The 21,540-nt window shown below is 44.7% G+C and overlaps 1 protein-coding gene across 5 annotated transcripts; it reads left to right on the top strand.

The window, feature by feature from the left end:
- The first annotated feature begins 3,325 nt into the window (after nucleotides 1-3,325).
- Nucleotides 3,326-20,175, top strand: RHEX (regulator of hemoglobinization and erythroid cell expansion). Of its 5 annotated transcripts, none has more exons than XM_028120212.2 (7): nucleotides 3,326-3,344; nucleotides 15,813-15,957; nucleotides 16,180-16,280; nucleotides 17,325-17,453; nucleotides 17,949-18,058; nucleotides 18,726-18,821; nucleotides 19,362-20,175. In XM_028120212.2, the coding sequence occupies exons 1-7, from the start codon at nucleotides 3,326-3,328 to the stop codon at nucleotides 19,560-19,562; spliced, it is 801 nt and encodes a 266-aa protein (XP_027976013.2). In that variant the 3' UTR covers nucleotides 19,563-20,175. The 5 variants fall into 5 exon arrangements, with proteins under 5 accessions (XP_027976013.2, XP_027976016.1, XP_027976012.1 ...); XM_028120215.2 differs by lacking the exon at nucleotides 3,326-3,344 and adding an exon at nucleotides 3,351-3,563 and having other exon boundaries at nucleotides 18,751-18,821; nucleotides 19,362-19,464; XM_028120211.2 differs by lacking the exon at nucleotides 3,326-3,344 and adding an exon at nucleotides 3,354-3,563.
- Nucleotides 20,176-21,540: the final 1,365 nt, after the last annotated feature.

The following is a 21,540-nucleotide window of genomic DNA, read 5'->3' as shown; positions in this document are numbered from 1 at the left end:
AATGGCTTTTTGAAATAATAATAAAAGATCTGAATGTGAATCCTGGTTCTGCTACTTACTTACAATAACCCTGAATTTGAGAACCTCCCCAATTTTCAGTTTCTTTATTTTAAAACAGCATCCTCCTTGTGAGTTTGTTGTGAGGATTAAATGAATTAGTGTATAGGAAGCAACTGCTACAGTTGCTGCTGCTCAATAAATAGTAAAACACTTTATTACTAATGATAAACAGATTTGAAAAAAATAAATTAAAACCCTCATGGCAGTAACACTCTATCATTACTGAAAAATGATAATTCATTGCTCTCCAGATTGTAGATAAATGATCATGCTCAAATACTGCTAATGGAATACATCTTCTGAAAGCAGAAGGTCAATATGATGCAAGAACCATAAGTGCACTTTCCTTGAACTTAGATATTCACTTCTAGAACTTATTCCTAAGGAAAGAATCTGAACGAAGGGGGAAAAAAAAATCTGTGTATACAAAGTTATCCATGACAGTGTTATCTGCAATAGTAAAAAAACAAAACAACCGAGTGATGACCCAAGGGATGGTTTGAAATTTAGGGTTAGACCAGCAAGGTGGATATTATGTAGCCATTAAAAAGGCGGTAAAGGGGTACCTGGCTGGCTCAGTCAGTAAACATGCAACTCTGATCTCAGGGTTGTGCATTCAAGCCCCACATTGGGTGTAGAGATTACTTAAAAATAAAATCTTTAAAAAAATACCATGAAAACCATTTAGGCACAGAGGGAACCCCTTGAGCAGACACCCTGAGGATGGAGGGAGCCTGGAAGAGGGTGAAGAGAGAAAAGCAAGCTAAATACCCGAGATACAGCTTTAAGAGAGTAGGTAGCTGCCAGGTAGTGGGAGCCTTATAAGATCTTGTTCAGGATCTTGGATTTCATCCTAAGTGCAATGGGAAGCTACGGGAGAGTTTTTAACAGAGGGTGACATAACCAGAACTGTGGGTTTTAAAAGCTTCTTTGTTATAATGTGGAAAACAATTTGGAAAAATTATTTTTAAAAAGCAAGTATGCAGGGGAAGTAGTAGGGAAAATATATTAGAATGATTGCATAGCGAGCAAGGTGTTTTCCCTTTGCCAGAAAATCCCTACTCCTGTTGACACACCATTTTCTTCCCTTAAAGATGGAGAGAGAAAATAGCTTCTCCTGCAGACAGCAGCTGTGTTCTCTGGGAGACCCTGTACCCTGCAGCTGTTGGAGGCATTGCACAGGGGAAGGGGCTTGGGAAGGGATGCGGTCTCATGAACCGTCTGGGGAAGGTAGGGGAAAGCGTGTTATCGACGTCCATCAGCCACTCCAGCCGGTGACAAACTATCAAAAATAGCTTCCTGTTGCTGTTACAGATGTTATAACTTCATTTATCACTGTTCTGATCTCCCCTCGAGTCCTGCCTTTGGGGCTGGAGTCTGTCGAGCTCAAAGCAGAGAGAGGAGGGCCATATCATGTGGGCCTGGGCAGATGCGCCCTGGATGGGGAACCATGTGAGGAACGCATTCCTAGGGGCCTCTGGGCAGGAGCAGGCTAAGTGCCTTTGTGGGTGAATCCTCAGCTCATCTTTGGCAGGTGTTTGCGAGTGGTTAGGCGGTGCATGCGTGAGCTGCTGGTGTACACCCGTGCATGTGTAACAGAGCACTTGACTTTATTCCCTCTCTTATTCATGCCACCATCCTACTACAGGTGCAGGCAGAGTTCTGGCCACCCAGGACACAGAGACCCTCAGTAATTCTTACTTGGCTCTGTAAAGCAGAGTCATGGATGATCTAATCAAAACTCCTTCCAGTCCTGTCTGAGGAAAATACAGTCCGGAGAGGTCAAATGCTTCAGATCTTTAGGGCACTGACGTCCAAGTCAAGTGGACTTTCTGTGGTTGCATCACTGTCTAGTGAGAGTGCACACATGGAGGACCCCGAATACGTCCCGTTCAAAGATCCTTGATTAACGACACAATGCGGTGAGCCTCGGAGTGGCATCATGGAAGGTTCTGGTCCAAGAGTGGTCCACACAGAAGCGCAGAGCTGCGTGAAGCTTACACAGCTCTGGCCACTGCCATAGCCATACCAGGTTCACGTCAAAGGGTAAACGAAGAGTCAAGACTCAGCTTGGTCCCTGTAAGTTAACTGCAGCTTGAGGTTAATAGAGTTCATGGCAGAATCAGGAGCACAGAGGAGTGTATTTGATATTGGCAGGTGAACCGGGAGGGTATGGAGAGCCCGGTTAGGAAATCACTCTTGTGGGTTCCTAAATCTTGAGTGATAACAGGGCTCTATGTTCTTAACACAACTTAGGCAAAGGAAAGCAGACGGCAGCTCCAGCTGTGTTTCCACAGTGAGCCGATGATACATCAAGGGCCATAAAACACTGAGCAAGACTCAGCCTAAGGGACGGCTTTCTAACTTATTTTAGAGATAAAAAGATAGGTCACTGCCATTTGTTGTTTACCCCAGCAAGGAACTTCTGTTAAGTGTTTTGCCTATTTATTTGTATTCTTTAACTTTAAACAAACAAGAGATTTTTGTTTCAAAAAATTAGGTATTTATTATTAACCCAATTTTACAAATGAAAAAACTGAGGATCGGAGAGGTCAAGCAACTTTCCTCAAGTCACACAGCTACCAAGTAGTGTAGCAGGGTTTAAATCTGAGTATATCTGATTCTGAAGCATGATTCTACACTGATTACCTTGTCCTGAACAGGGAGGTGACATCGCAGAGGCCTATAAAATTCTGCTTTCTTCGTTTTATAGCAGGATCATTTTGGCCTCCTCATGTCATCTTCACTACCAAATCTGAATCCTGGGGGTTTAGCTTGAGACCCACCAAAAGCCTGTAATTGGCCTTCCTTGCCTTCCTGATATGATCATAGAAACCGCAACAACCATCTTAAGTTGGTGTCATTTAATGTTTAATGGCAAAGAAATTGTCCTTGCAAAATGATCCTCATCTGTTGCCCTACATCCCATCCACAGTCTCTTAATCTAGGGCCACATCACACACAGATTCAAAGATGGGCCAGGCTGGAAGGGACCTTTGCTAATATCTAGAGACCTACTTCTTCATTTTATAGAGGAAGAACGTGAGTTACCTGATGGGAAAGTGATTTGTCTGAACTCATGCAGCAAGTGAATGCGGGAGGTGGAATTTGAACCCAGGCCTCTAGACTCCTCCGCCAGTGCTCTTTCCATGCTACCAGGCTATGTGCATATTTGTGGTATTTAAATGTGCATTCACATGGAGATAAAGAGACTACTAATTTCCTCCATCTACGTAAACTGTCTGCAGAGGAGCAGGTTAGAGCCATGCTGAGAAAGATAGAAGGTATTATCTGTTGCTTCACTCTGCTGTCCTCAACTGAGCTAGATTATTATCTTCCGAGCATCAGGCCCCCGCCCTCTTGGCAATGGTGAAACATTTGTGACTGACCTCCAATGACTGAGAAGCTTCTGGGTCAGGGTGGGGGGGTTGGTGAGGACGATGTTTCCCTCAGGACGTTGCTGAAACACAAGCTGGGGTCAGACTTTGCTTGTGGTCCCAGGGGTAAGTATCATCTGGGGAGATGGATTTTTTATATTAGTTGGAGGAGTGTGTGTCTGTGAACATAGAGGTGCAGAAGTCTCAGGGGATTCTCTGTCTGTGTGCTGGGATTCCAGAGGGTGGAAGTCAGTTGCATTTGGCTTGGAGGGGGCCTAAGACTGAACGGTTTGTCCTTGATGGACATTAGTCTCTTGTTCCCAAGACCTAAGATGTGTCTACGATTGCACTGGCAATCAGGGCTCCGGCTAGAAGCCACGTAGACCTTGGATCCAGACAGAACTAGAACCAAAGAACTCTGCTAAACCTGTGTAAGCCTCAGTTTCTTCTTTTTTTTTTTTTTAAGATTTTATTTATTTATTTGAGAGACAGAGAATGAGAGCCAGAGAGCACAAGAGGGAAGAGGGTCAGAGGGAGAAGCAGACTCCTCGCTGGGGAGGAAGCCCAATGCAGGACTCGATCCCTGGACTCCAGGATCATGACCTGAGCCGAAGGCAGTTGCTTAACCAACTGAGCCACCCAGGTGCCCAGTTTCTTCTTTTGTAAAATGGGTATATAACCACCCACCTTCCAGTGTTGCTATGAGGATAACAGACAAGTAGTAGATTTGGTGCCCAGTGAAGGGCTCCATCATTAATAGTTATTAATTAATCACTCTTTTTTTAAGTCAGCAGGGAACCAGATCCCAGAGAACGTCTCCCTGCAGGAGTATTTTCTTTAAGATTTGTTCTGAGTTGCAAAAGACTGGCATATGTGCAGGGAAGGGACTGGGGTGGCAATCTGAAAACGTTGTGAATGGGAGTCAGAGAATGCATGCTGTCACAGAGGAAGGTTGTGGATTAACTGCAAAGAGTGATCCGTGACCCTTACTTAGAGTTTACCCCGAGCCAGGAACTGTCCGAAGAGCTTTACATAGATTAATTCCTCTTATCCTCACAGCAACCCTGAAGATGCCAGTGCCATTAATAACACCTCTTTACAGTTGAGGCAACTGAGGCACAGACGTGTCAAGTGACTTGACCGAAGTCAAACAGGGAAAGAACAGCTTGTGGAGAACGTTAGTGCAGTGTGTTGGTTGTTAGCGCAGAGTGTGCTTAGCGCCGGCCTCTGGGAGTTTCAGGAGGCTCCGTGCTTGCAAGTGTCGATGAGGCACTCGGGGAGGACTTGGTGATGGGCCCACCTGTTTCTTGCTCTGTATATTGACCTTGTTGTTTGAGCTTTGGCAACTCTGCTCAAAACCCTACCTTGAGTGGGGTCGGATGTGCAATTGGCGGGACCCAGTGCAGATGAAAATCTGGGGTTCCTTGTTAAAAAATTATTAAGAATTTAAAGATGGCAACAGCAGAGCAGTAAACCAATCCAGGGGCCCTCGCCCCACTAGACTGCATAGGTGACAGGCACATGAAGCCCGCCCTGGCCCTGAGACCCAACAGTGAGGCAGAAACAGTGCTGGAAGTTTCCACAGTCTCACTTACCCCCCGGGATAAACTCTACGAGGGAGACATTTGACTTCCCAATCAGGAGAGGAGAGACTGAGACTCAGGGACATTAAGTGGCTCCCCCAAGGCTCCCCCAAGGTTCTAGGTAAATGGACTGAATTGCAATGTGTACAGAACGTGACAAATTGCTTGTTCTACACATTGTTTCTAAGTCTTCTGCCAGGAATTGTGGAGTATAGAATATGGACAACATGGGCCCAGCCATCAAAGCACTCACAAACTGAGCATAATCTGTAGAAGGTACTTAGCGTCTATGAAATTTAGTTGGGCAATCTATGAAACAGGATGATTTGGCCCTTTCGATACACCTGGAGCTTTGTGGGAACCAGCAAAGATGAATCCACGAATACTGCTGAAGTTGCTTGCAATTCCTCGGATACTTGCTGATTTAGGACTGAGGACTTCCCAGGACCATATGGCTTTGTATCTTGGGTTGCTTATACCTCTCATCTGAGAATCATGGGTGAGCCCCGTTTTCTTACAGGGCCCTCTGGAAATGGGTGCATTTTTATAGTTAAGCCAGTTTGTGTTGAATCCTCTGTTTGGGTCTGAGGATCATCCCCTGTTGAGCACCTATATATGCCAGGCACTCGACTAACCTTCTTAAATATTGTATGCAGTATGGTGAAGATTCTGGCCCCAAACAGCCTGGGTTTGAATTCTGCCCTCTTCAAGGGGTTTCTCATATGTAGAATGGGGACACTACCTCATAAGTTTGTTATTCCGATGATTAAACAAGATAATTAATAGGGACACCTGGCTGGCTCATCAGTAGAGCCCGTGACTCTTGATCTTGGGGTTGTGAGTTCGAGCCCCACATTGGGCAGAGAGCCTACTTTAAAAAATTTAAAAATAAATAAGATAATATATGCAAAATGCTTTGCATGATGCTGGCACATAACATGCCCACGAAGTGTGTGAGTTAAAAAAACGAAACAGGTGCTGTCCCCGTTTTTCAGATAAAACACTGAGGCCCAGAGAAAGAAAGCAACTCATAGCCAAGAAGGTCAGAGCTGAAATTCCAAACCCAAGCCATCTGGCCACCGAGTCCCCACTCCTCACCATCTTCCTACACTTACTTGTGAGGCTGCCTTGCAGTGTATCCAGCTTTCTCCCACCGTATCTTATTTACGTGTGGCCAAATTTATATGGAAACTTGTTGAAGGCAGTGGCTTCCCCTGCAGCCGGGGCTGGCAGACGCCTTTCGCTGGGCTGCCTTTCCCTCCTCCTCCATTCATCCATTGCTCGTTCTTCAAAGTTCCTACTCAGTGACTCCTCTCTGAGTGTTCTCTTGAGTGGGGATCAATTTTTCCTCCGAGATAGCACGTATTATGGATACCACTCCTTCATCATGCTTTGTTGTGACATCTCTTCTGCTTTTTGATTTTTCACATAATTAATGTCTTGATTTTTCAAGTACAATGTGAGCTTTTGAATGCTCAGATGGCTTTCGTCCTATCCATCAGACTATTTCACACAGGGCCACGCACCTAGACCACTCAATATATATTTGATTGGAACTCACACACGTAGCTGATTATTTCAATCCTTTATTAACATGGTAAAATACAATTTAGATTGTAAATAAATTTTTTATGTAGATAAATTTAGCACTATGTTAATTGAGGGACTCAGAGTTTCTGGGCTTGTTTCAGTACTCTTAAAATATTTTTTTTCCTGATTAGAAAAAAGATATGTTAATTGCAGAAAACCTTGACAATGACAGATAGTAGAAAGAGTTAAATAAAACGTCATCCACAATCCCAATACCCAGTTTTGTTAACATTTAGGTATATTTTCTTCTTTTTCCTCTTATTGAACAAAGTACATTTAAGTGAAATTCCCTATTTAATTTCCGTAAATTTACATTTGTGAATAAATCTATATTTGATAGGCAAAATTACTGTCAATGAACTATTCTGGATTTGGTGAACCGAATCAGGTGACTGGGGGTTATTACTAAACTAATATAATAGACAAAAAAGTTTAATGACCCAAAGTTTTCTTTTTTGCACAAATTTTTATTCTTTTTATATTTTTTAATATGTTTTGTATGTAGCTAAATATAACTGCATGGTACTTCTTCATGGAACAGACTCCTTCCCCAGATTAATTTTTTCTCAATATAAGTTTAAATGTTGGTGTAATATTCCATTCTATACCTTCACCCTGATTTATTTAATCTTTGTTTTTCAATTAGATTGCTTCCCATTTTCACTTTTATAATTAGTGGTGGATAAGGCTACCTTGTAATAATAGCTTTGGTCCCATTCCGGATTGTTTGTAAATTGTTTGTTCCATGCCTTTTACCAATTGGAGGTGTAGGGTTTTTCTCAAGAATTTTTGTAAAAGGGCCCCTGGGAGGCTCAGTCGGTTGAGCGTCTGCTTTTGGCTCAGGTCATGATCCCAGGGTCCTGGGATCCAGTCCCATGTTGGGCTCCCTGCTCGGCGGGAGCCTGCTTCTCCCTCTGCCTGCCACTCTCCCTGCTTGTGCTCTCTCTCTCTCAAAGAAATAAAAATCTTTAAAGAAAAATAAAAAAAAATCTAAAACCTTTTAACGTTCTGTATTGCACACGTTCTAGCATTTTTATTTATTTGCCTTTAAATTTTGTTTATTTGATTTAAATATATGAAGTTTTAATATTTTAGAGTCAAATCTATTTTTCCTGTTGCTTTGTGATTTCTTCCATTGCGTATAAGCTGAGAAAGTTTTCTCTCATCTGGGATTTAATAAATATTATTGAATATGTGAATATCCAATCCATTTCCTTCTACTTTTAATGCCTCAACTTGAAAATATTTACTTCTTTAATCCCTTTGGATTTTATTTTGTTATATCATGTCTGGATACGAGTTATTTTTTGTTTTTCTTAAAGGTAGCTAATTCATTATTCTGTGCACAATATTTCTTAAATGACGCTTTCCTTTCCTCCCACTGCTTTGTGAACCACTTTTGTGATTTATTTATTATACATCCTAGCGAATTTTTTCAAGTCTACACCACCTTTTAAAAGTGGTGTGTCAGGGGACACCCGGGTGGTACAGTCGATTGAGTGACCGACTCTTGGTTTCGGCTCAGGTCGTGATCTCAGGGCCGTGAGATGGAGCTCCGTGCTCAGCACAGGATCTGCTTGAGTTTCTCTCTCCAACTCCTTCTGTTCCCCCTGTGCTCACTCTCTCTCTCAAATAAATAAATAAATCTAAAAAAAAAAAGTGGTATGTCAGGAACCTGCCTGGTCACAATTCCTTTTCACACATGTTTCAGCTCTTCTCAACTGTTATTTTTTTCCCCAGGTAAATTTTGGAATTAATTTGGAGTTGTAAAAAATTCTCATTGTAGTTTTGATTGGAGTTATACAGAACCAACAAATTAATTTCAAAGTGATTTTTTTAGTCTTTTGGATTCCCAATCTGAAACATCGTGTGTCTATTAGTGTATGTCTCTTTAAAATTGATTGATTGATTGATTTATTAAAGATTTTATTTTTAAGTTTCTGCACCCAATGTGGGCTCAAACTCACAACCCCGAGCTTAAGAGTCACGTGCTCCACTGAATGAGTCAGCCAGGCACCCCAATTTTTAGATATCTCAGTACATTTTTATTACTTTCTACAAATTACTCTTCAAATTATTCTCAGCTCCATCTGGTGTGATGGCCGCTAAGCTCCCTGGTTCACCCTCCCTGCAATTCCATTTCCTAACTGGTTATTGCTGATATAATAGGGAGAATAGCTGATAATTTTAGAATATTATCATGCCCTCAGGACTTTCTCGAGTACTCTCATCAATTTCACTACTTTTTCAATTGATTCTTTGGGGATTTCTAGGTATAAAATCACGTCTTTTGCAAATAAGGATGAATTTGACTTGCCCTTGCCCCAGACCATACCTTTATTGCTTTCATGTATCAGTTAATAGCCCAGGCTCCAGCACAAAACTCCCTGGGCACAAAGCCCTGTTAACTCTTCTTATCATCTTGAGCAAGTTGTTGAACCTCTCCGTGTCTTAGTTTTGCCCTCTATAAAGTGGAAATAATAATTATACTTCAATTAAAAAAAAGAAAAGGAAAAGAAAAAAATAGTACCTACCTCTTCGGTGGCTGTGAGAATTAGATGAGTGATATATATAAAAGTGTCTCAGAACATGCTCAATAACTATTTCATACCCTTATTATTATTGGAGGTTGGAGGTTGGAGGAACTTCCAGCTTCCTAGAGTTAGAATTGCCAGGATTAATTTTTTTAAATGGTTACGGCAGACATCCTTGTTCTCAAATAACTGCTAAAACATTTTACCACTTGTTAAGGTGTTGATTATTGGTATAGAAGAGATATTCTTTATTATAATAAGAAGTCTCATGTTCTTATTTTATTAACTTTAGAAATAAGAAATGAGTATTTGATTTCATCAGATGAATGTTTTTTGGCATTTTACTGAGATCATCATTTCAAAAACTTGATCTATTTATGCTCTCTTCATATTATGTAAGAGGCAGTTCCCTGTAATGATTGAGAGCTGAGCTTGGTTTGAAATTTGGCTCTTCCAAGAGGGGGGACCAGGGAAAATTGCTCAACCTTCCCAAGCCATACTGTCCTGTCTAGGAAACAGGGATAATGTCTATTACTGCAGAATGAGAATATAGAAGAGCATGGTAAATACTCAACACTAGTTTTCATTATTGTCAGAGTTGATTTCCTGGATGTCCTGGAGTAACTTCTTGATATTATCTTATATTTACTTCTGTATTCATAAGTGACATAAGTGATCCTGCAGAGTTTTCCACCTTTTTTCTGTGCCCTGGATCTGAATAATAGCACAAAAATTACGTGTTCCTCAAAAGTTTAAAATAACTCATTTTCTAAAACTATTCGGACACAAATTTTGAGTAGATTAATTCCAATAATGCTTTTAATTTCTGAATAATAATAACTGTCATTTATTGCATGCTTATTATTATGTGACTAATAGCTATAATAATTACTTCACGTAGCTCATCTTATGTCATCCTCAGAAGCAAGTATCATTTATATTTGTCCTATTCAAACCTGAGAACTAGTTATTATTGTTCCCATCATACAGATAGGAAAACTGAGGCTTTGAGGAGTTCAAGAACTAGACCAAGCTCATGCAGGGAATGAGCGAGGATGTGAACTCAAGCTGACTCCAGTTCTCTGCTTTTCCATGCTGCTTCCCAAATGTCTTTCTTGTTTGCTTTGTTTTCATTTTGGTCTCTTTAAGCTTCCTGTGCCTTATGGAATCAATTTTGCTAATTTATATTTTTCTAGGAAATCATGAATTTTATTGAGATTTCATTAAAAAAAACCTTAGTAGCCTCATAATTTTTGATCTCCTCTGTTTCTGTGGCTATATTCATTATGAGTTTGGCTTATTTATGTTTCTTCCTTTTCCTGATTATTCTAAAGTGCATCTTAAATTAGGGGAGAAAAGTCCAGTAATGTGGAGAAGACTGGATGATATTATAAAATGGAAACAGATTTTTTTTCTTTTAAAATATCCCATTTCCATCCAAATTTGCTTCTCTTTCCCCTTCCTTACTTCAGTCCTTATTATTTTTTAAAAGATTTTATTAATTTATTTGACAGAGAGAGAGAGAGCACAAGCAGGGGGAGCAGCAGAGGGAAGGGGAGAAGCAGACTCCCTGCTCAGCAGCAGGGAGCCCGATGCAGAACTCGATCCCAGGATCCTGGGATCATGACCTCAGCCAAAGACAGATGCTTAACCAACTGAGCCACCCAGGTGCCCCCTACTTCAGTCTTTAAAAAGCAGAATGCTTGGAGCTTGAAAGAGCCTGAGGAGAGCTTTCAAGTGTCCAGCCCTTCATTCACCAGGGCCTAGAAAGGACTTCTACTTGTCTCAGTTCCACGGTGAGCAAGTGGTAGGGCTGGGAGGAGAAGCCATGCTCTCATCTTTTTGGCTTGTTCTCTTTCCACACCATTCAGCTGTGCTATCGCTCAAAATTTTAATTTTAAAAACAATAAATTAATGAAGATTGCAAAAAAAATCTTTTTAAGGGACGACTGGGTGGCTCAGTCAGTTAAGCGTCTGCCTTCAGCTCAGGTCATGACCCCAGGGTCCGGTGAAGAGCCCTGCTTTGGGCTCCCTGCTCAGTGGGGGGCCTGCTTCTCCCTCTGCCTGCCGCTCCCCCTGCTTGTGTTCTCTCTCTTTCTGTAAAAAAAAAAAAAAAGATTGATAAAACCTTAACAGTATTGATAGCAATTATTGATTATTATAATCCATATGGTTTTCATATAAGTCATCTTCTATTGTGCTCGTGTTCTAAACCACTCTTCATAGGATGACTCTCTCCAAAGAAAGCATGTCAGGCAGGAACGAGGTGTGTCTTTATTATTTCACCTCCATGTTAGGCTGTATGGACTACGAAGGCGCCACGAAATCTCCTCTATCATTAGAAAGGGGAAGTAAGGGGCGCCTGGGTGGCCCAGTTGGTGAAGCATCTGCCTTCGGCTCAGGTCACAATCCTGGGGTCCTGGGATCAGGCCCCGTGTCGGGCTCCCTGCTCAGTGGGGAGCCTGCTTCTCGCTCCCCCTCTGCTGCTCCCCCTGCTTATGCTCTCTCTCTGTCAAATAAATAAATAAAATCTTAAAAAAAAAGGTGGGGGGGGAAGCAATATGATGGGATCCCCGCCTAACTGGAGGTCTTGGGATTTCCACGCAGGCTTGAAGCAAATAGAGCAAATGCTCCCAGCACTCTGCTGGAGCGGGGTTGGCAGGTCCCTGGCAGGGAGCTATGTTAGTGTTGGTTTCGGTGTCAAAACTCAGCGTGCGAAAGATGGCAGGACAGTCCAAGTCTTGATGATGGAATGAGCCAGTGGCAAACTCTCTCATGGTCCAGGCAGTTTTTTCACAACCTAATTGCCCTAATTTGCTCATTTCCTTGTTATTTGGTATGTGTGCGGGGGGAGGTGCAAATGAGCAGATGTTTTTGCCCACTGTCTGATCAGCAATCTGCAATTAGACCCCAAGGAACAACCTGTTCATTGCGGTTAGGGGCCATTAGCCACTTAAATAATGACATCTGTCATCATTTTCATACCTCATCCTGTCCCGGATCTTATCTACAAACTATAGGCAACATGAACGTCTGAGTTTCCTAAAACAGACCAACTCGATTTTAATAGCTCTCCTCTAGGCGCCATCTTGGTGAAGCATTTCACATCTTCCTCCATTTACAACAGGGTCAGGTCCCCATAATCCCATCGTAAACTGAAAATATCCTGTCAGAAACGCAGTTACTCCCCCTAACGTACTAAGCATAGCTTCGCCTAGCCCATCTTAAACAAGCTCAGAACACTTACATTAGCCTACGGTTGGGCAAAGATCATCTGATACAGAGCCTATTGTATAGCAAAGTGTTGAGTATCTCACGTAGCTTATTGAACCCTGCACTGGAAGTGAAGAACAGAATGCTTGTAGGGGTACAGAAGGGTCGTGAGTGTATAGGTTGTGGACTCTCGTGGTCGCATAGCTGACTGGGAGCTGCCCAGCATCAGACAGGGTACTGCACGGCTTATGGCCAGCCCATGAACAGATCCAAATTCAAAGTTCCAAGTCCAGTTCTACTGAATGGGTATGCTTGTCACGTCTAGAAATCATTAAGTCAAACTGTCGTAGGGGCCCATCCGTAGTCACTGAGTGCTTCCCACGCGCCGAACATTGTACACTGGTCTTTAGGAGCAGCACAGGGCCTTGAGCCCACACAAGAATGCCCACAGGCAGGTGCTGTCATTCTTCCCACCTTCCGGTCCAGAAGCCGAGGTCCTGAGAAGTTTAATAATTCCCACCTAGAAGGGGACAGAACTTGGATTCTTACTGATGTCTGTTGGACTTTAGTCTATATCCTGGCCCAGGTACTGTGTGTCATTTGGCTAGTAAGATGTTCATAATATGTTAAAACGATGGAAGAAAGTATAGGCGTTATAGTTTTGTATAAAGAGCCAAAATAAGACATTGGTTTTAAAATAATGGAACACTGATTTAATGCAGTGATTCTCGACTGGGGGCAGGAGTTGCTGCCTCGGGGTGGGGCATTTGGAAATGTGTAGGGCCATTTTTGGTCATTTTGGTTGTCACATTAACGTGTGTTATGATGGTGGTCTCCCGGGATGCTGAATGTCCAGCACAGTGCAAAACAGTTTTAGACAACAACAAAAGATCTGTTGGTGCTAGATCTCAGAAAGTGCTCAGAAACACTGATAAAGGCGAATAGTAGGAATAGCAGTAATTCACAATGATGCCATAAAACTCAAGGTTAGCAAACTCAAATGACTTCAGGGGTCAGTCAGGGACTGAAGAATCTCAGGGCATCGAAATCCAAGTCTTGAGAAAGCATCTCATTAAACAAAATCACCTTGGTGCCGAATTTGGCCTGTGGGCCTCCAGTTTGGAGATTTTTAATGGAGGCTTTTCCGATCTGGAAACATGTTTACAGTGTAGTCAGCGAAGAGGAAAAGCTGCTAATCAGTATGATGCCGTGTTTAGAAAAGATTGTATAAGTGTATACATATATTTACATGCACACATATACAGAGTACCTATAGTTATATGAAAATATGTAGAAAATGTTATGGAATAAAATGTGGGTGGTTTTGTGAAATGTTTTGCTTATTTGCATTTTAAATTCCACCACAAATGTCTGTTGGTTGTTTAATTTTTAATAAATAAGGAGAGAGAGGAGCCTTAAAAAATTAAAATTTGAGTGTGGTTTCAGAACACAGCCCTTAGTGGCTTTCTGTCCATCCCCTTTGATGAAAGAAGGAGAATAATTTCTGTGATTAAGGACAAATGAGACACTGAAGATGAGGTAATCAATACTAAAGCACTAGAGCGCCTTTAAAACTGGAATACCACTTGGTTTCCCAGACACACTGGCCTCGCTTCTAGTCCCATTTTCATGTCTTTTGTGATTCAATAAAGCTCTCCTGGTAAAGGCCAATCGCCCTTTTGCAGCTGCCCCGGAAGTCAATACTGGAATTTGCTTGAGAAATCAGTACCTGTCGAAATTTTAAGAGGGTTTATCCAAAATAAGGCAAGGGCAAGGCATTAAAACTATTATCTGTGCCTTTTTTCAATCAAGTTGCCCAATCCTTCAAGATCATTGTTTTTATCCTGAAAAATCCTCATTTTGCTTCATTTTTGTGTTTTATTTCCAGCTCTGCAAATTTTATTTTGTGCACAAGTCATTTTTGACTGAGCTTTCTTTCTGGGGTTTGCTGATCCCCAGGGGTTGGGGGGGATGGAGGGGGGTGAATACTGGATTTTCTACCCACTTGTCTATGGACTTTGGGAACTTCCTGGAGTCCTTTCTCACCTGCCTGTCTGGGTTATGTCTACCTCCTGCTCCCCCGTAGCCCCTTTTTACCAGCACCTGATGCTCATGAGGCAACCCGACATATTCAGCTTGAAAAGCAAAAGGTAGCGGGAGAAGTAACTAGAACTTATTATATAGAAAAGGGGGTGGGTTAAAGATGTATGATGAATAAGTTGGCTATGTGTTGCTTCTAACTTTTGATCTTTTAAAGTCATTGCCAAGGGCTAGCTTTGTAGGTGTTGAAGAGATGGTGGTGTTTTCTCTCTGGAAACTTCCAACTGGCCAATAACCCACAGCCCTGGGAGGCTTTGGTGGCAAACCCCACACATCTTCCCGCCCATCACCGCCTTCTCTCTCTCTCGACTCTTGGTCCAAGTTCTGATCTTAGAAAGCCCCTGTGTGAAAACCACAATAAAAACAAAAGTTTTCAGGACTTTCCACACCGCCCTTAGCACTTGGAAACCCTGATGGGGAAAATAAGCCACAATGGCAGTAAAAGTCTATTAAAGGTTTACAGCCTGTAGCGGGAAAGTAGGTGGTCTCAGTGCTGAGTAAGTATCCTTTCAAAAGCTTTGAAATTGGGGCGCCTGGGTGGCTCAGTCGTTAAGCGTCTACCTTTGGCTTGGGTCCTGATCTCAGGGTCCTGGAATCGAGCCCCGCATCGGGCTCTCTGCTCGGCAGGAAGACTGCTCCTCCCTCTCCTGCTCCCCCTGCTTGTGTCCCTCTCTCGCTGTGTCTCACTCTGTCAAATAAATAAATAAAATCTTTAAAAAAAAAAGCTTTGAAATTATCCTGCCTTTGTCTTGTAGTAAACTCCATATTCAGCAACATGCTGATGAAATGCATAAGCTGATTTTTAAAATCAATGTATTCATGCGTATAACAGCATCCAGCACCTTGGTCCTAAAACCCCATGAAACCACGCCTGGTGTGTGTATTTAAGATCTGGATTTCTTTCATGACTCTCTGCCACTGTATTTGCTCCAGTGGAACCCTTGGCACTTCCTGCAGCAGGCTCTCTGGGAGCCGAGACCAGGGGTTGAAACTGTAGCCTTGGGTTTAGAGCCCAAACCCAGGCCCAGCCGCTTGCCAGCTGTGTGACTTCAGACGTGTCCCTCTGCTGTCGCAATCTCATAGGCTCCTTATTAAAGGAGGGCTCATGACATCTCAGCCATGGGGCTGCGTGAACGAGGTAGGATGGGGCTCAGAGTTGAGGTCTGCATCGAGTGAGTGCCCCCCCCACTGCTGTCAGGTACTAATATCTAATGACTAGTTACTGCCTATTTTATAGATTCAGAAACTGAAATCTGGGGAGAGGAAAGCCAGTGACCCCGGAGCAGCCGAGTTTGCCCAAGGGGAACTGGGGTGTAGAGCCCTGGAGTCCTGAGCAACCACCTTGCCTCCTGCAGTTCTCCCGGACGGTCCTGCGGGTGGCACTGTGTGCAGACCAGGTGCCCAGCGTGGTGCCCCCCACGTCTCTTCCTTCTGCCCCCGGAAGAGCCTGAGGCTCACTGACACCCCACCGCCGCCCTGCAAGCTCATCATGCTGACAGAGTGAGTGGGGTTTCAATCAGGCTGATGGGTGTAGCTGGCTTCCAAGCATGCACACCACCCTCCCTGGCTCCCCATGTCTTACCATCCAGAGAGGCAAAGGGACCGGCCCTGAGACACAGAGCAACACTGGATGGCTGTCTCTGGCTGGGGGGCCAGGACGGGTGTGCAGCTATATTGGAATCACTGCAACCTCTAACTCCAACCCTTCTCCTCTCCCAACAGAAGCATGAAGCTCTGGCATGGGTTAGTGATTGCGGTGGTGTCGCTCGTCCTACAGGCCTGTCTCTTTGCTGCCATCAGCTACCTGCTCAGCAGGCACATGGGTAAGTGGACTGGCATTCTCTTCCCTCCTAGCCACGTGCAGGGACCATCCCCGAGCCTACAGCAAGACGAGCCCCCGAGCACCCCGGAATACCTACTTGAGGATCCACTGGCCAGATCACCCCTTACTGGGTAATCCCCACTCTGACCCAACCTATTTCCAGTTGGGAATGACAGCCCAGAGCCCTTCCACCGCCCAGCCCTTCTACCTAAGACTAGCTCCTGCAATGCTCATGAGGGTGGGCTCATTTAGCCTGGGTCTAACTAATTTTCTTCATCACCACCAAAGGACTCAACGTGAAGAAGTGGCTTTGAGTTCCAACGGAGGGATACTAAGAGATTAGCTTAAACTCTTGAACTGATTCACAATGGAAAATAGAGAAGTTCTCTTCCGGGATGGCATTATAATTAGGGAAAGTAAAATAAAGGAAGTCTAAAATAAAGAAATAAAGGAAGTAAATAATGAAAGACTTCTCGAGCCATTCATTCATTCATTCATTCATTCATTCATTCATTCATTCATTCATTCAATACAACAGGGAACAAAACAAAATTCCCTGTCCTTCTCTAACTTACATTCCTTGGGGGGCACAGACAACAAACTAGATAAACAGGCAATATACACGTGTGTTAGATTATGGTGAATCCTAGGGAAGAAGATGAAGCAAGGCAAGGAGAGAGGAACTGGATGATGGCCAGCATCACTGACATGCCGACGTTTGAGTATAAACCTCTGGAAGTGAGGAAGTGAGCTGCATTTGCAAAGGCCCTGAGGCAGAAGGGTACTTGGTAGAGAACAGCAGGAGCGGAGAGGCCAAGGTGGCTGGAACTGAGAGGAGGAACAGTGAGGCCATGGAGGCCCTTTGGAGGCTGGGATTTCAGTTTGTACTCCAAGCCAGGCGAGGGGTGCTGCCGGGTTTTGAGTGGAGGGCTGAGGTTTGAAGAGGTCCCTCTGAATATTTTGCCCTATCGCGGGCAGTGCTCAGAGACAGGATGTGCCTGACCTGGAGAGCTGCCACTTTTGACCCCTGCCCTGTCCCCTTTAGCCAAGGAGAGTGAGCGGATACTGAAAGGGGCCAGGCTCCAGGCCCCGAGGCCCAGCCCTGCCCACCATCAGCTACTTGCTGTCAAGGAGGAGACTCCAGCCATTCCTGCATCTGAGCCCCATTATAAACGTGAGTAATGGGGCACGGGGGTGGGGGGGCGGTCTTGTCCTAAAGCTTCTTCTGCTCTGTCCGGGCCCCCTGGGAGCCACCCTGCCGCAGCCCAGCTCTGTCCTCACCTGCCCAATCCCCGGCTGGAGGATTCCTTGCACGCACCTCAGGGAGGGCCTGGCCAGCCTACCTTTTTCAGGAAGCTGCTCTTCCTGTCACATGGGGCCCATCTTGCTGGGTTTGTGTGGATCTAAGTTCTTTTCCAGGTTTGGTCCAGTGGGAGCCACTGCAGAGGGGGCTTGGGGCTGTCTCTGCTCCTGTCTTTGTAATACTCTGGCACCTGTTCTTCCACCTGGCCCGTTAGTGAGGCAGCCGAGATGTCAACGGCCTCTGCCTGCCTCTGGCCATGGGATCTGGGGGTTTTAATAAATACGAGTCTTGGTGATAGTTCAAATCCCCATCCCCCCTCGGGTGAGGGAACCAACAGGAACACCACCCTCTTGTTTTCTCTCTCAGAGCTGGGGAGACGCACCAGGCTGCCGTTCACACAGTGGAAATGGCTGCTTCCACAGCAAGACAACTCCCCCAGTCTACTCACTCCCCCGAGATCACACTGTTTCCCCTGGGTAATCTCTTGATTGCTTGCATTTGCTCCAACCTTCTAATTTTATCTTTTCAGTTGGAGGGATCTGGTGGTCAGGCTTCCCAGGCACTGAGATAAGAGCTCGGTGCATGTGAGAACCAGAAGAGAGCACTCACGTGAATTCAGTGAGGGGTGCTGGCCTCGTTGGGACCCTGGCCCTAGAGCTTCGCCGGAGCCCGGCCAGAGAATCAGAGACTCTGGTTGGCAGGGACCTCAGAGATCATCATCCAACCCTCTTGCTTCACAGGGAGCAAAACCAGACACAAAAAGGGATGTCACCTGCCTAGAGTTAGTGATGGGTCTAGAACAAAACCTGTGCCCGTGACCGCAGAGGCCCAGCTGTTGGCCCGGGGCCGTACTGTGTCAGCCTGTCCCTGCTTGCGCCTCCCAACACAGCCCAGCTCCAGGGCGTTGGCTATTGGTTTTAGATGGAGCTGGACAGAGCGGTGGTGCCTGGACTCTTGGGCGCATTCCTGCCTATTTGGGGGGGGGCTTTCTCCCCCCACCCTTTCTTTGTTCAATTCCTTCTTTCTTTTTTGCGGGGGCCCTGTATCTCTCTTCCCCTCTTGGCTTTGTGAGGCTGGTTCGGCCTATCTTTGTCTCCTTCTCCCTCCCTCCTCTCCCTCTCAACACCCCCTGGCTTTCCACAGAAGAACAGTTTCTATTTCTCCCTAGACGACAGCGACACATCCTCAGATAGCTCTGACAGCTCGGAAAGCTCAGACAGCTCGTCTCCAGCCTGCCAGGTAACGGACACCCCTAGTGATCCCAGCCTTTCATATGCAGTTGGGGTCTTTGCTGTACAAGACTGAGCACCACCCAGGCCACCCCAGCTACAGAGATGGGAGCAGGGAAGGCGGGGCTTCTTGAACCTTTACAGCATCCTTAGGTGATGGGGGGCTTAGGGGGGCAAGCTCACAGCAACATGGGTCATCCACCCAAAAGGGGGTCTCAGTAGGCTGTAAAAAGGCAAGTGCCAATGGGTCACCTCCTCATCCCTGTACCCCAGTCACTGGGTCAAAGTCCGCTTTGAGTCCTGACCTCACTGGGATTCAGTCTCCACATCTTTCCTTAACCCATTGATTCCCGACAGACAGGAGGCACTAGCCATGGGCAGTCTTCCCTATTTCCCCCTTCCCCGCTCTCCAACCCAGGTGCCTGGGAGCCAGCTTCTTTCCCTTCCAGCCTAGGGGGAGCCAAGCCTCCCCGAGGGAGAGTTCCATCCTGGGGCCCCCCTTCCTCTGACCCTGGTAGGAACCTTGACCCACATTTCTCTCCTCCCCAAGGCCACCCAGGATATGAATTACACACAAGTGGTCTTTTCCACCCCTGGAGAACTAAAAAATGAATCTGCCCTGGACTATGTGAACATAAAGGAAACCACAGATTATGTGAATGTCAATCCAAAAAGCTGCAAGCCCAATTTCTGGACTTTTGTGAGCCCTGACGACTCTGAGCTGGTGGAATACACTCAGGTGGCCATGTGAATTCTAGGTTTTTAATGGGATGAGGTTCTCTAGAAATTCTCGCACTTATTTTGTAGGGGCAGGACTTTTTTTTTTTTTTGAACAAGGCATAGGAGAATAAGTAGGCCTGTATCTCACTCAACAAGAAGGATTCAGATCAGATGTCAAGAAGAACTTCCAGGATCAGCATGAATGAGTGGAGATATCAGTAGAGAAAGCAGGAAAGTCTTTCTCCAGAGAAAATTGTGAAAAATTTTTTTGCATCAGCTGTAGTAGAGTTCTGTTTGGCAGTCTTACCATTAAATGACTCTTTGAGCTCTTTAATGTTTGGCGACAGACAACTTCCTTAAAAGTTTTAAATAAAATGGTGACCACCGCATCTTCATTTCCTCTTGCCTGATCTTGCATGCTGCCCCTTTTCAGGGCTGTCTCTTGCTGAGCAATGCTGCCCTTCCCTCAGCACTGTAAGTAGGTCACTCAGAAAGCTCACCATCATTCAACCTGTGAATTCCCTGTTTCTTAGGCACGAAAGCTGACAGAGCCCCGGTAAATACCAACTAGCATCACAATCTGTGATTCCAGGGAAAAAAAATCTCCCCAAATTCAACCCAATAAAATGCAATATTCTTTTCTGGTTTGTTGTTGGTTGGTTGGTTTTAAGCTGATTAGGAATAAAAGGGCACTTTCTTAACTGGATGAAGAACAGCTTATCTCAAATCAGCTGATGGCATGATACTTATCGGTAAGGTCCTAGACGCAGTTTTATTCAATCATGAACGGAGTAAAAGTGTCCTCAAGCCTGTCACTTCCTTCATCTGACACGGCCCTAGAAGTTCTCATCAGTGGAATAAAACAGTTGACAAAAACAAGGGCTGTTACTGTTGGAAAGGAGGATAAAATTAGTCATCGTTTGTAGCTACCTTCCTCCTCCAAAACCTCGGAGAACTAACTTAACATGTTTTAAAATTGATAATGAGAACATATCCAATATACTTTTTCCAACAGCCAATTAAGACATGGAATGAAAAGATATTTGCTCACAACAGCTAAACAAACATCTCAAACAATGGACGCCCTAGGAGCACGCCTCACCAAATTCAAACCCTAGAGGAGGAGCCTTCAGGTCTTGGAGAGGATTTGTTACCTGGGCTCCACCTGCTGGCTGCAGACGACCCTTCTAGCCCTGGTACCGAGAGCAGGGGACCGCTTTCATCTTCCCAGGCTCCTCTTCCCCAAGATGATCTGAAGACACAGTTCTGGTTTGGGTTTCTGAGACTGTGCAGTTCTGCCGGTCTATGTGTCCCTCCACCTCTTGGCTATGATTGTGGTTCCTCTCCTGCTACGATTCGAATGTCTGTGCCCCCTTAAATTCCTATGTTGAAATCCTAACCCCCAAGGTGATGGCATTAAGGGGTGGGGCCTTTGGGTGTGATTAGATGGGGAGGGTGTTGCTCTCACGTGTGGGTTTAGTGCTTTTGTCAGAAAGACCCCACGGAGCTCCTTAGCCCCTTTTGCTTTGCGAGAATACAACCCATGTAACCTCTTCAACCCCAAAAAGGGCCCTCATCCACCGTGCTGGCACCCTGATGCTGGACTTCTAGCCTCCAAAACTGAGAGAAAGGAAGTTCTGTTGTTTATAAGCCACCCAGTTTGTGGCATTTTGTTATGGCAGACTAAGCAGACTAAGACATCTGCTTAGAAAGCTTTTCTTAATAGGGAAAAAGAAATTTTATTGATTAGAGGGGCAGAATGAGGAAGAAACACCCACAATGTCACCACCAGCAACACTGTCTTTGTATCTAGAAATGAAACTCCACTTCTTACTGATCTCTTTGAAAAAGGAAAAAAAGAATTTAAGGGTGTGTTGAAGAGGTTCAGACGAGTTGCCATACACCCAAGGGAGGCTGGGCAGGGCCACCGCTGAGACAGTTCCCACACCAGGAGAGAGGACGATTGAAGTAGCTCAGGTAGAGGGCCTCCTTTCCGCAGGATTCTGTAA

The sequence above is a fragment of the Eumetopias jubatus genome, unplaced genomic scaffold (genome assembly GCF_037043125.1).
Source record: "Eumetopias jubatus isolate StellerSeaLion01/CBP00866 unplaced genomic scaffold, mEumJub1_p1.0 scaffold_12, whole genome shotgun sequence".
NCBI lineage: Eukaryota > Metazoa > Chordata > Mammalia > Carnivora > Otariidae > Eumetopias > Eumetopias jubatus.
The sequence above is the reverse complement of the archived record's forward strand: the minus strand, read 5'-3'. Positions and strand labels throughout refer to the sequence as shown.

What these genes read in the sequence shown, in the direction of transcription:
- RHEX (XM_028120211.2), top strand. Translation starts at nt 3,455, where the DNA reads ATGACTGAGAAGCTTCTGGGTCAGGGTGGGGGGGTTGGTGAGGACGAT. An exon ending in AAGCTCATCATGCTGACAGA is followed by an intron (nt 15,958 to 16,179) that starts GTGAGTGGGGTT and finishes CTCTCCCAACAG; the next exon opens with AAGCATGAAGCTCTGGCATG. An exon ending in ATCTGAGCCCCATTATAAAC is followed by an intron (nt 17,454 to 17,948) that starts GTGAGTAATGGG and finishes TTTCTCTCTCAG; the next exon opens with AGCTGGGGAGACGCACCAGG.